The sequence below is a fragment of the Pseudopodoces humilis genome, chromosome 18, assembly GCF_049639895.1.
Source record: "Pseudopodoces humilis isolate 2021_Gansu_Grassland_sample_001 chromosome 18, ASM4963989v1, whole genome shotgun sequence".
Lineage (NCBI taxonomy): Eukaryota > Metazoa > Chordata > Aves > Passeriformes > Paridae > Pseudopodoces > Pseudopodoces humilis.
The window spans coordinates 2,920,935-2,933,987 of record NC_142217.1 but is presented as its reverse complement, the minus strand read 5'-3'; the positions used below and the strand labels follow the sequence as shown (position 1 = coordinate 2,933,987).

At 53.5% G+C, this 13,053-nt stretch overlaps 1 protein-coding gene across 2 annotated transcripts in view; it reads right to left on the bottom strand.

The window, feature by feature from the left end:
* Positions 1–13,053, bottom strand: part of ABCA3 (ATP binding cassette subfamily A member 3) — a 31,854-nt gene that overhangs the window by 17,916 nt on the left and 885 nt on the right. The window contains exons 1-9 of one of the 2 annotated variants that reach the window (XM_088063942.1): positions 10,796–10,852; positions 8,977–9,077; positions 5,842–6,106; positions 5,090–5,217; positions 4,812–4,977; positions 2,548–2,807; positions 1,744–1,860; positions 1,103–1,223; positions 106–279 (exon numbers count right to left, since the gene is read on the bottom strand). In XM_088063942.1, coding sequence (XP_087920068.1) covers positions 106–279; positions 1,103–1,223; positions 1,744–1,860; positions 2,548–2,807; positions 4,812–4,977; positions 5,090–5,217; positions 5,842–6,106; positions 8,977–9,030 — 1,285 coding nt within the window. In that variant the 5' untranslated portion in view covers positions 9,031–9,077; positions 10,796–10,852. Of the gene's footprint in view, positions 1–105; positions 280–1,102; positions 1,224–1,743; positions 1,861–2,547; positions 2,808–4,811; positions 4,978–5,089; positions 5,218–5,841; positions 6,107–8,976; positions 9,078–10,795; positions 10,853–13,053 lie in introns of those variants that run through there. The other variant, XM_005522785.3, reaches the window with a different exon arrangement.

Below are 13,053 nucleotides of genomic sequence, written 5' to 3'. Positions count from 1 at the left end.
TTTGGGAGCAATCAGCTCTACTAAGAAGAAGGAAAGTGCTTCTCCTCCCCGATGTCTTTCCACCAGGAAGGGGATGCTCCTCTCCCCAGGAACAGCCCTGCTCACCTTTCCCTTCAAACATGCCGATGAGCTGTGCCCCCATGGCCATGGCCACGTTGGAGATGAGGCAGGATGCCAGCTTCTGGCTGTGTGACATCAGGTCATAGCGGGGCGAGATGAAGAAGTAGGGGATGTAGGAGAAGAAGTAGAGGAAGCCACCAGCGGCAGCGGCGACATTTGCTGCCAGCACAGGGAAAAGCGGGAGGGAAAACGTCAGGGTGATGCCAGCCAGTGCTCCTCACCCACCCAGGGACATCCCAGATTTGTGCACAAAGCATGGCTGTGTGGGGGCAGAACAAGGACATGCCTACATCCCACAGCAAGGCAGGAGCCTGTCCCCAACCCCAATGCCATGGTGGGCAGCTGCAGAAGCCCCTGCCCATCCCAGAGCAGAGTCTGGGGCCAAGCCAGCCAGATGAGGCCCTAAGACAGGAGCTGGTGATAGTACCAGGGAATGGTCTGGGTTGAAGAGACATTACAGAACACCTTGTCCCACCCCCTGCCATGGGAAGGACACCTTCCTCTAGATCAGGTTACTCCAAATCCCATCCAACCTGATCTTGAACACTGCCAGGGATCCAGGGGCAGCCACAGCTTCTCTGGGCACCCTGTGCCAGGGCCTGCCCACCCTCCCAGGGAACAATTCCTTCCCAATATCCCATCCATCCCTGCCCTGTGGCAGTGGAAGCCATTCCCTGTGTCCTGTCCCTCCATCCCTTGTTCCAAGTCCCTCTGCAGCTCTCCTGGAGCCCATTTTTGGCCCTGGAAGGGGCTCCGAGGTGTCCCTGGAGCCTTCTCCTCTCCAGGTGAGCACCCCCAGCTCTCCCAGCCTGCCTCAGAGTAGAGGAGCTCCATCCCTTGGACCTGCTCTGGTTTGGGAAGCAACAGTACTCACATCCCTTTCCACACACTGTGTAGAAAATGCAGCCAAAAATGGGAAGAAATGCCCCCTCCACAAGTCAAAGTGGTCAGTAAAAAGAGAAAGCGTTGTGAGGGGACTCACCTCGTGAGAAGAAGGTGCTCACCATGAAGTTGAAGGAGATGGAGGAGATGGAGAAGATGGCAAGGAAGGTGAACACTAGGGTGGGGTCACTGTTGGTGAGCACCGCTCCCTGTTCGCTCACCTGCCAAGAAAATCTTGTGAAGCCCAGAGCTGCTGGAGCCAGCCATGGCTGTAGCAGCACAGAGCTGATGTTCTCTGAGTGTTGGAGACAAACTGAGATGGGTGAGAACATCCAGAAACTCCCAGATCACTCCAGGGGGAGGAAACACAGATAGTCCCCATGTGATGCAGGGTCTAAGGGGCAGGGGACACCCTGGCCAGCACCCAGACAGCCCCCTCCTGCTTCCCCTGGTATGGGCACATGCAGAGGGGAGAGCTCAACACCCTCCAGAGGCTGTGGGAGCAGGGTGCTCCTGCTCTGCATGCAGTGTCCCTGGGGATCCATCCCCCACTTCCCTCCAGGGGGAGTCACCCCTGCTATGAATGCAACTGTGGGGCAGCACTGTCCATCTCAGTCTGGGAAACCCAAACTCCAGTCTTTGGAGGAGTCCTGGGACACCAGGACCATCCCATGGCAGAGTGGCCCTGTCATTCCTGTCCTGTGCCAGCACAGAGCTCAGGGCCTGGGGACAGATGCTCACCTTGACACAGAAAAGCACGGTGACGAAGAACACGGACACCAGGAGGAAGAGGAAGAACATGAGGAACCAGGCGCTCCAGTGCAACCAGTTGCTGAGGCCCATCATGTGCATGTACTCCTGTGGGAGGTCACTGTGTCACCCAGGGCTGCACCCACAGTCCCCAGGCACGGCTGGGGCAAGGCAGAGGTGGCTCTTCCCCATAGCACAAGCAAAGAGGTGGCAGCCCCAGGTACCACCAGAGTGGTCCTACACAGCCACCAGCATGGCGTGGTGTCCCCCACCTCCCCAAAGAAGGGCTCCCACCACTGCAGGATCCCTCAGAGAGCTGAGCTGAGCCCAAACCCAGAGCAGGGTGCCAGTGGTGCCACCAGGGCCACCCAGCACAGGGCAGGACACCCAATACCTGGGGGAAGCCAAGCCCTGCTGCTGCAACCACGCAGCCGAGCTCCAGCCGTCCCACAGCACAAACACAATGGGTGTCTACATGCAAAAGGCAAAAATCTTCCTTCCAACAGGCTGAACTCTTGAGTCCACGAACTCTGGAACCCACACATGTTGCCCTCTCTCCCAGCCCAGGAGAAACACCATCCCTGAGGTTCAGCACCCTTGGGTTGCACAGCAAGGAGAACGTAGCCTCCTCATGGCAGCAGGATTAGCAACATTCTTCCCTGGCGCTTGTTAATCCACTGCCATCCTCACCTCCTGCTCACTGGCTCTACACCCAGCAGGGATTTTGTTCCTACTCTAAAGACATCATCCATTGGGAAAGGCTGCAGAAGGAGGGGAGCACATCCCAGAGTTCACCTTCAGCTTCTTCTCCTTCTCGTGGACGACGGCGCGGACGATGTTGAGCGAGGTGTAGGTGAAGCTGAGCATGAGCAGCAGTGGCAGCTGGTTCTGGATGGCCAGCAGGAAGAGATCATTGACGTAGGCCGGGAAGGGGAAGCGCTGCACCACCACGGTGATGTTCTCCAGCAGGCTGGCAGAGCTGGCACTGGTGTGGTACTGCATGATGGCCCTGTCCACTGCGTGCTGCACCGCCAGGAATCCCTCCCGGAGATAACCTGCACGGCAAGAACCACACCGGGAATACAGATGGGTCTGGGGTTTGGAGGGACAGCCTTTGTGGGAAGGACTGTATGGGAAGAGGACAGGAACTAAAACTGGAGTGTAGAAGACAAGCAATACAAGCATCACTGTAGATTGGAGAATGATTGATCCCACAGCAAATTCACGGAATGGCTGCTTTGGGTTGGAAAGGACCCTAAAGCTTATCTTGTTCCACATCCTGCCATGGGCAGAGACACCTTCCACTAGACCAAACCATAACCATCATTTAGAAGGAGCTGCCAGGAAAACTCTGTTCATGGTCACTGTCCTGCAGCATGGCTGTGACTTTGTAATGGGGAGATCCTCTGTCACCATCAACCACCAGAAGTCACTGGGCTTGTGTTTCACCCTTTTTTTTTTGTAAACCAAAAGCACAAAAAATACTACACAGGTTGCAACGTGAAAAAGTATATCCTGTGACTCACATGTGTGGCTTAAATTTTTGTGCATTAGAAAACACTGAAAATATTTTAATTTCCAAACAGCATCTCCCAAGTGGGAAGGGACCCACAAGCATCATCCAGTCCAATCCCTGGTCCTGCACAGACCCCCCAACAACCCCACCCTGTCCATCCCTGGCAGCGCTGTCCAAACACTCCTGGAGCTCTGGCAGCCTCGGGGCTGTGCCCATTCCCTGGGGAGCCTGGGCAGTGCCAGCACCCTCTGAGGGGAGAACCTTTCCCTGATCTCCAATCTAAACCTCTCTTGACACAGCTTAAGATAACAAAATAAACTTAACATAGTTTCTTTTTAAGTGAAATTTCTGCCAAGTGTTACCTGAACAGGAACTTAAATTCTCTTAACAAAACTTCAAATGAACATTTTGAAAGTCAGTAGGCTAAAATGACCCACAGAGAGAGAAGATAAAAGTGGAATTATGAAATTGGGAACTTTGTTTGATATTAACTCATGTACTGAGCAAACACTCTGGGGCTCTGCTTTGTTTACACACTGTGAGCAAAACCTGTTCAACCACTTCCTCACCCTCACTCTCCCTGGACACTGCAATCGAATACAGAGGGAGAAATCCCACTGAGGGAAATATTCCCTTTGCCACCACAGGAGAAGTTCCCAAAAATCCAGTCCTAAGCCAGCACCAGCTCCAACAATGTCCCTGCTGGCTCCTGCTCTGCCAGTGGTTTGGCTGCCCTTAAACACCTCAAACCACAGAACTGCTCTATTTACTTTTCAAGTACTTAAGCAGTACAGTAAACACTGGGCAGTTTGGATCGTGAAATAAAATTTCCATTAAAAATCGAAATGGGAAAAAAAATAAATTTTAAAGTGATTCATGCACATTAAAATTTATTCCTATCCAACCCTGCTCAGCAGAGGTGACCAGAGGCCAAGCAGTGCCCATGAAGTCACAGGATAAAATTTAAATAGAGGATTGCTCTAATGAATGTAACAAAATTGTAAATATAGTCCAATTATATCTAAGTAATAAATAATGATTCAACAAAATAAAGACATAAGAATTAATATAAAAATAAATATTAAGCCTATCTACCATTAATAATTAAATATTTATTATAACATATTTAACATCTTAGTATTTAAATATTAATTTAAAATTGTATCACTACTTGATGAATTGTATATATATGTATATATATAAATATGTATATATGTATATATAAAACTGAATGTAAACATCTATACAAACACATAACCACTTAACTATTCATCTATCCATAAAGATATATATGTAAATTAAAAAATTTTAATATCTATATAAATATTTAATCTCTTGCTTGTTTTTCTATAAAATAAATACATACTTATAAGAATTGTTTGCCTTATACAGCTATAAATTTAATGCTGGTATAAATATAAATCGATACTTTATTATAATTAACTGAATTTAATAATTTCTTTTAAATGAACCTGTTTCTTGAAAAGCTCAGAACCTGCCAGGTGCTGTAGGAAGGTGACCCCACGTCCTCAGCCGTGCTCACCTGGTGTCCCCCCATCAGCAAACTTGGCCTCGCGGGGCCCGGGCAGCTGGAAGAGCGGGAAGAGGTAACTGGTGTGCCAGTCCCGGTCCAGGTTGGGGTTCAGCCCCGTCTGCTCGCTCCGCGGGGCGTTCCTCGGGCTGTACTTGAAGCGCAGCTCATACTCCACCTGCAAGGAGCACGCCGAGGGTCACGGGGGGGTGGGACAGACGGTAGTGACACCTGGGTGACACCTGGGTGACACCTGGGCAGGAGATGCTGTCCCCACCTCCCCTCCTCACCTGGAGGGGCAGCGGGGCCGAGCTGTGTGGGAAGCGGTGCCGGAACACGACGGCGGCCAGCACGCTGCCCGAGCGGTTGTCCAGCCTGACGTACTCCTCGAAGTCCCGCTCCGAGGGGAAGCCCTGAGCTGTGGAGGGGAAAGCAGGGAGATGCTGGGGTGGGGCAGGGCAATGCACCATGCATTGGTGCTCAGCCATCAGCAGGAGCATCGCTGGGCCCAGGACGGGCGAGATGTGCCATGCCTGCTGTCAGACATGGGGGAGTTACACAGGATGCTGCCCTGTATCCTGGGCATGCAGACATCTTTCCTCCTTGAGAGTAGGAGTCAGCTTTCCCACAGAAAATCCTAACAGTTTGGAACACCAAGTGCTAAAATTTTCTCTGCCAGAAGATTCCAAAAATACTGTTTCACACGGAAGCGCTGCCACCTTCCGTAACTGTTTTAGGGTGATATTTTTCTAGATGGAAACTGCAATAAAATGAGACTAAAAGGCAACCCAAAATCCTGTCATTTTAGTGGGAAAAAAAATTAAAATCAAACGATAACCTTGAAGTTCAGAAAAAAATGGTATTCCAGGAGCATGAGGATTTAGAATCACTCATAGAATGGTTTGGGCTGGAAGGGACATGAAAGACCATCCAGTTCCAAGACCCTGCCATGGGCAGGGACACCTTCCACTGGAGCAGGCTGCTCAGAGTAAGGATTCACAGCAATTTCTGGGGCAGGAGGGGCAGCCCCAGCCCCGCTCACCTCTGATGTTGATGGGCAGAGCTTTCTCCACCGCCTCGGCGATGCTCCGGACGGCGCTGCTGTTGGAGGGGACATAGGCCAGCTCCCAGGGGTTGCTGGCGTGCTGGGAGGAGAAGAAGCTGGGCAGGTCATCCACAGACTCAGGGGGGTAGAGGGTGGCGTTGGGGTGGCTGACGGAGTGCACGCGGTGCCGCAGCGCGATCAGGATGGCGGCAAACAGCAGCGGCAGGCAAACCTCGATCAGCGTCACCAGGATCTGCCGCTTCTGCAGGGCAGGGCAAACATACAAATATGATGGGGGTAAGGATATAAAATACATTATGTATCTATATGTACACAGACATCTGGATATCTACCTTAGGTATGTATCTGTACACAGATACCTATCCATATATAGTACACTCACTCTCTCTCTCTCTCCCCCTCAAGAGATAAAAAAAGAAGATGCAAATACAGAAGGCAGATGAGCACAGTCACCAGGTTCAGGGCATGAGAACATCAAGGAGTGTTCTCAATACATTCTTGTATCCTACAAGGTTTCACAACCTGGGTTTTTCCAGAGGCCAGGAATGACACTCCACTGGTTCCCACATGCTTCAGAACTCTCCAGCCAATGTGTCCCCTACCCTGAGCACTGCTCCAGCTCAAACCAACTTCCATCAGAGCCTTCCTCACCACACTGATGGGGTGAATAACCCAGGCTGGTCCTTTGCTCCCTCCTTGTGCCCTGGGGCTCTGCCTCATGCAGCAACACTGCTGGAACCAATGCAACCTTTCCTGCTGGAGCTGAGTTGCTCCAGGCAGCTGGACATGGGATCTGCATCCCAGGATGGGGCCCAGCAGAGCCTCTGGCTACAGGACAGCTGCAGCACGGCAAGCACACCCATGGGCATACCCAAGCCACTACTGCACTACACACAGTGGCTCATTTCCTTTTTTTTTAATTGAGGTTCAAGCAACTGGAGAATGAACTCAAGCCCTGCACTCTGGAACTTCATCCATCAATTCCCCAGGGCTACCTGTCCTGCACAATGCCCCCACCAACACAGGTTCATTAGCATCCAATCCAGGTCAATTAGCATTTCAAACTGGTGTCCCAGGGGAACTCCGGTCATCTGTGCAACCTGGTCTAGTGGAAAGTATCCCTGCCTACAGCAGGGCAGTGGGATGGATGGTCCTTTCCAGCCCAAACCATTCTGAGATTCTGTTATTTCTTCCTGCAAACCGAGCTGCCTTCACCCTAGGCCAGGCTCAAGAGCAGCACAGCACGCTCAGCCTCAGCCACAGCAGTGACAGCTCAGAGATGTCCCTGGCCACAGGGGTTCATGGCTGCTCACTCAGAGCACGTGCCTGAAGCAGCAGCAGCAGCATTAACCTTTTCTGAGGCCTCTGGCTAATTTGGCTTCACAAAACCTGGGGATTTTCCACCCTTCCCTTTGCCAGGCTGGAAAGAGGAGCACAACTAGGAAAGAGAAGCAAGAGCTTTAGTCTCACAACTTTGCTGTCTCAGCAACTGGATTTTATCCAGCAGCCAGGGGGAAGGCTCAGGTAGCCAGAGTCTCTGGAGAAGGTAGAGAGCTCTGAGCACAGCCTGGATATCCTGGAAAGGGAGATAGCCCTGCAGGAGCCAGGGTGAACGGGATCTTGGGCAGTATGTCAGGAGATGATACAGGGATTACCATTACCCTGGCTCTCAGCACCCGCTGCCAAAGCCCAAAACACCTCTTGGGGCTTCCCTTGGGAGGAACAGTCTGCTCCAGCCACAGCCAGCCCCGGCAGCATAGGCAGGAAGCAGCAGCCTTGGGCAGGCAGGGAAAAAGGAGCTTTCCCAAAGCCACGCTCATAAAAGCCAATGCTGCAGATGTCTGATGAGTTTACAATGCAGCCCTGGCATCCCAGCTGCCTCCTGCTGATTTACTATCGTACTAAACCTCTCCCTATCTCCTGGGCTGCCTCCAGAACAGCTCTCTGCCTCCCTGAACTTGCAGGCTCATACACATTCACCAGCTCTGCAGCAGAAGCTATTCAAGCGCTGTATTCCAGAGGTGACAGGGATACTCATCCATAATCACCACCTCTGCTGACTGGAGCAGCTCTGGAGTGCCACGTGTGCCAGCACCCATCCTCCAGCAGGGTGGGGCTGACTTGGGAGCTCTGTGTCTGTATCAGGAACAGGACTTTTAGCTGTATCCCAGCACAGTAGACCTGAGTCAGCTTGTGGCCTTAGAAAACAAGCTGAGATGTGTGCCCACCCTGGAGCACACCCAGAAAACAATGCTTTTCCTCTGCAGAGGGGATGAAGGATGCTCCCAGCTGCAAATAAGCCCTGCTGCCAGTCCCTCTCATCCCTTCCAAGCCCTTCTCCCCGTTCTGTGCCTGCTGGAAGGCCGGGTGCAGCCAGCACTTCCCTCTTCCTTTGGTTTATTTTTACAGCAACGCTGTGCTGAGCTGCAGATGGGTAATTGAAAGGGCAAAGCCAGGCTGCAGCCACCCCTGCTCCCTCCTCTTCCCCTGCACTCAGCCAGGGCTGGCCCCGGGTCCCAGCAGAGCCACAGCATCCGCCCAGGAACACCCACACGCTGCTTAAAGGGGCTGCAGCCTCAGCCAGCACCAGCCAGGACCTGCCAGCCCTGAGGTCCCCAAATCCCTCAGCACCACCCAGCTGCCACGGTGGGAGGTGGGCTGACAGTGGGTGCCAGGGGTCTAATATTTTAAAGACCCCCTAAAAGCTGCTCCTGAGAGTGGTAGAAAACAATGGAGGAAAAAACCCCAGGGCCCCAGTGGGTTTTGGAGGCACCGGCACTTCCAGAGGAGGCTGTGCAATGAGACAGCTCCAAAAACCCCACTGTCACACGAGTGGGGTGAGGCTTACCCTGCCCCAGGAGAACGGCAGCTGAGCTCATTGCCAGAGGGCAGGAGGGGGATGCTGGGGACAAGGAAACTGAGTAGCTAGAACAGCCCATAAGGTCACACAGCCCAGCACAAAAGACACCACGTGCACAAATAACCTGCTCTCCTCCTAGAGATGCCCTGTGTCCACAGAGGTTTCCTGGAGAAGCCAGAGGCTGGGCAAGCTCTGATGTACCCCCATTTAGCAGTGTCAGAAGCAGCCCCCCGTGCATGGTGCCAGCCTACCTGCAGGATGTAGTTCTTCCAGAGCAGCAGCCTAAACTGCCTGAGCACAACCATCCTCCCATCAGAAGGGGCCCAGTGCCGCCACCACGCTCCACAGGACCCTGGAGGAGAGGAGAGAGACATGAGTGCCAGGTGCTGCTGAAACTGGGCAGCAGGAGGGCAGCACCCCATCCAGGGGCTCTCTGCTTCCAGCCTGGTGCCACAGCAGCTGCCTTGACCCCAAACAGGGTAAAATAACCATAGTTATAGAGCAATAGTGTTCCTTCTCCTAAGAGCCCCTGGTTTCTGGCATGGCTGTTCCCAGAGATGGAAGCTGCTGTTTCAATATCCAGCCTGGGTCCTTCCTAGCAGCAGAGAGGAACAGCTTTCCTCAAGCTGCAGGAGCACAGGGTTACAGAACTGCAAACACCAGCCCCAGGAAGGCTGTCCAACCCCTGACAGCCCATTATTCTGCGATGGGTGAAGATTCCAAGTTGTGCCTCCACCTCCTGCCCTGTGAAGGGTTGGTTCTGCAACACTGCCGGTGCTTTCCCAGCAGAAACTCTGCTGGAGAGGCGAGGATGTGAAAAGGGCAGGGAAGCACAAGGGAAGGTCGGTGCTTGAGGACAATCCCCCTCTGCCTCCTCCCCCTCTCGGGAAGCATCCGCCATCGCTTCAAGTTGTTTGTGTCTCCATTTGCAGTGGCATTTCCTGACGGAGCACTGCTGTCCCACCAGGACACAGGCTGGGATTTTGGGTTTGCAGGGTGGCACAGAGAAGGAAGAGGCAGCCCTGGCACGAGCAGAGCCTCCTGCCCACGCTGCTGGAATCCCGGCAGCTCCCCCGGAGCAGTGCCAGCCTCTGAGCACGGCAAATCCCACCAGGATCACAGCAGGCAGCTGCCGGGGTCAGCTCCAAGCTGGTGCTCCAAAGCCTGGCAGCACTGAAAGCTCTCAAGGGGACATGGATGGGCACAAACTCACAGCAGATGCTCCACAGCACGTTCTCCAGCCCTGGGTGGGATGGTATCGGCTCCTTGGGTGCAACCAGCAACCTCAGCAGGGATTTCAGGGTGCCACACCAAGGCAAGGGGAGGCTGCTGACCCAGCCTGCCAGCCTTGGCTCCCGGGCTGGTGCCGGGGAACACGCACAGCGAGCACGGCTCCGGTGGCAACAGAGATGCAGCAAGAGCAACCTGAGACTCATGCAGGGCTGCAGGCACCACAGCAATGCTCACCTGCCTCACCTGCTCTCTGCCACCAGCTCCTCGAGCTCTCCAGGAGTCTTCTCCAGCCTTGGGACACACCTTCCAGCCCTAACTCTAAACCCAGGAGCCTTCTCCTGCCCTGGCACACACCTTCCCAGGCTCAACCCTAAACCCAGATGTGTCCTCAGAGCACAAAAAAGCCCACAGTCTCTTTGCCACTCCGTGCACAGAAGACAGATTCCCACAACATCGGGGACATCTGTGTTCAAGGATCTGTCTCCAGGCAGGAAAAAGCAGAAGAGATCTTATGCTTCAGCCCAGAAAAGTCCATCAGAAGCCCTGCCCAGAGCAAGCAGGAAAGGAATAGCAATGGAGACTTGGCAAAGGCACCTTCAAGCGCCTCACAAAGTGCCATGTCTCCAGCTGACCTCTGGTCCACACGTGGCCAAGCAGAACAGTCCATGCTGTGCCACAGCATCCCTTAGCAGGTCCCCCAGGCCCACACACACGTACCCCATACAGCAGCATCTGAAACACCCCCAAATAAGCCCCCCACCCCGAAGCAGAAACCTTTGTCATGCACCCCCTTGTAGGAATCCAGAGCAAACCAAGGGAATCAAAGTTGTGGCTCACTTTAAAGAGGACAAATGGTGCAGGTCAGGCAGGAGCAGGCTGCTGCCCTCGCAGAAATCCCAAATCCTGCTAGCCCTGCCGCACCCTCAAACTCAGGCTGCCCCCCCGACCGCCCCCACGGATCTTACAGTTGCTGCTGGGAAAATGTCAAGCAGCTCTTGGGTAACACAAACACTATGCAAAGACTGAAAACTCCATTATTGCCAATAAATATTTTCCAAGTTTTTAAGTGTTCCAAGAAGACTCGTTCTGGACCTTTCGCTTGCTGGAGGGGATGAGAGGAGGAAGAAGCTAAGTTACAAAAGGTCTTACTGGATTTGAGAGCAAAAATGGTTTTCCAGGCTCTGGCATCCAAAACATTTTTTTTTCCAACCCAAAAGAGAAAACCTGTTTTAGGTGGTTCTGCCTGGATCAGCCCTGAGATGTCCATGACCAGAGGCAGCTCCGGCAGGGCCCAGCACCCATGTCTGGGCCAATCTTCAGCAGAAAGGGAGGACAGAGTGCCACAGGTTGATGACGACCTCAGAGGCACCAAGGTGCCTCACAGGAGGACATGGGCAGCATGTTGGGTTGTCCCCACCAGGGATGGATCTGGGAGAAGAGAGAGGCCACCACCACCAGCTTCTAGGAGAACAACCCAGTTCCTCTCCCTCTCCCTGCATCTTACCACAGCAGGAGGAAGGGTCTCCTGAGTACGTGAGTGTGGACACACCCTGGCCATCCCCAGGGAAGCCAGTGAGGAAGGAAACACTCCTGCTTACCCACAGCCTGCATGAGTGAATAGGAGACTGGTCCTCACCACCTGGTCTCCAGCAGGCCCTACAGCAGTACCAAGCTGTGCTGGATAACGTGGTGGCACCAGCTGCCAGCCTGGACCAGAGCTGTTTTGCGGTTGGATTTACATGAGGACAGGCTGAGGATCGGCAGGGATCAAGGCCACAGCATCCCACCTCCTGACCCACTTCCATGCTGCCTCACTGCCGGGAGGTGGCTGTGCCTGGCCACCGCCTCAGCAGAAAGGGCCGAGCAAAGGCCACATGCTCCCGGGAGCTGGCAGTTATTTTAGAGCACACACCGCATTTCTGCTCTTCTGATGTCCTGTTCCCATAGAAACCAGCCTGGAAATGGCAGACGTTGCCTTTTTTAATATAAACCCTGCATGTCTTCCTGCCGGTTGACACAGACACCGTGTCATCCCTACAAGATGAGGTGCCAGGTGCCTGCACCTCCACAGCTGTGCTGAGGAGCATGTGGTGCCTGGGGTGGTGGCATCACACACCTGGTGAGGGCTCTCAGTTCCTGGGTACTTTCTCCACTGATACTGGATCAGGAAATTCCTCTCTCCTCCCCACAGTGTCTGTGTTGGAAATTAAGCAGCCACAGCAGGGCAAGAACTTTTTACGGCCACTGTTTTCAGGAAGAGCGAGTGATTTTCGAGGCGGGTACGTCCAGAAAGTTCCAGGTCCTGCAAAGAGCAACCAGGGCCAGCAGCCACCAGACCAGACATGAGTGTTCAGTGACACACAGCTCTCGCTGCTGAGATGTTTTCACCTTCTCAGTGTTCACAGAGATTTGGGAGTCACGACACAGCCAGATCATAAAAACCTCACCTTGGTTGTGCAAACAGTAATAAAACTTTCTAAGAGGCTGTAAAGACTGGTGGGGTGCTGCAGGGACCAGTGATCTCGCAGCCCTCTCCAAGCCCAACAACCAGTGCCGGACAGATATGTGTGTCTGGGTTTGACCCAGACAGGAACTTCAGGCCTTGAAATAGAGAAGAGAGCTGGGCTGGATCCTGTTTGCAGAATGAGGGGTTGGCTTGTGCCCAGCTGCTGCCCTGCAGTGGGAGTGGGCTGGTGGGCACAGGGAGCCTGATGGGCTCCATGGTTGTGTCTGTAACTGCCTTTGTGCTGGGGGCAGCAGCACGAGAGGGGGGACAAAGCTGCTGCAAGAACTGCTCAACCCCTTTGCATTAAAAGCAGCATCGCTGGTTTGCCCAGCGAGTTTGCAATTGCCCAAAAAACGACAAACTGCAAACTCACTGGCCTCATGGATTTAGCAAGAACAAGGTCTGGAGCCCAACACATGGGTTTCTCATGGAGCCTTGTACAATCCTGCTCCTGCCCTGCAGTTGCTCAGTAGTGGGGCAGGACAGGCCACCCGGGCAGCTGTGAGCAGAGGACAGGGAGATCCTTTCTGCTTCTACCTGGTTTTGAACACTTCCAGAGATGGGGACTCCAGCACTGTCCTGGGAAGTC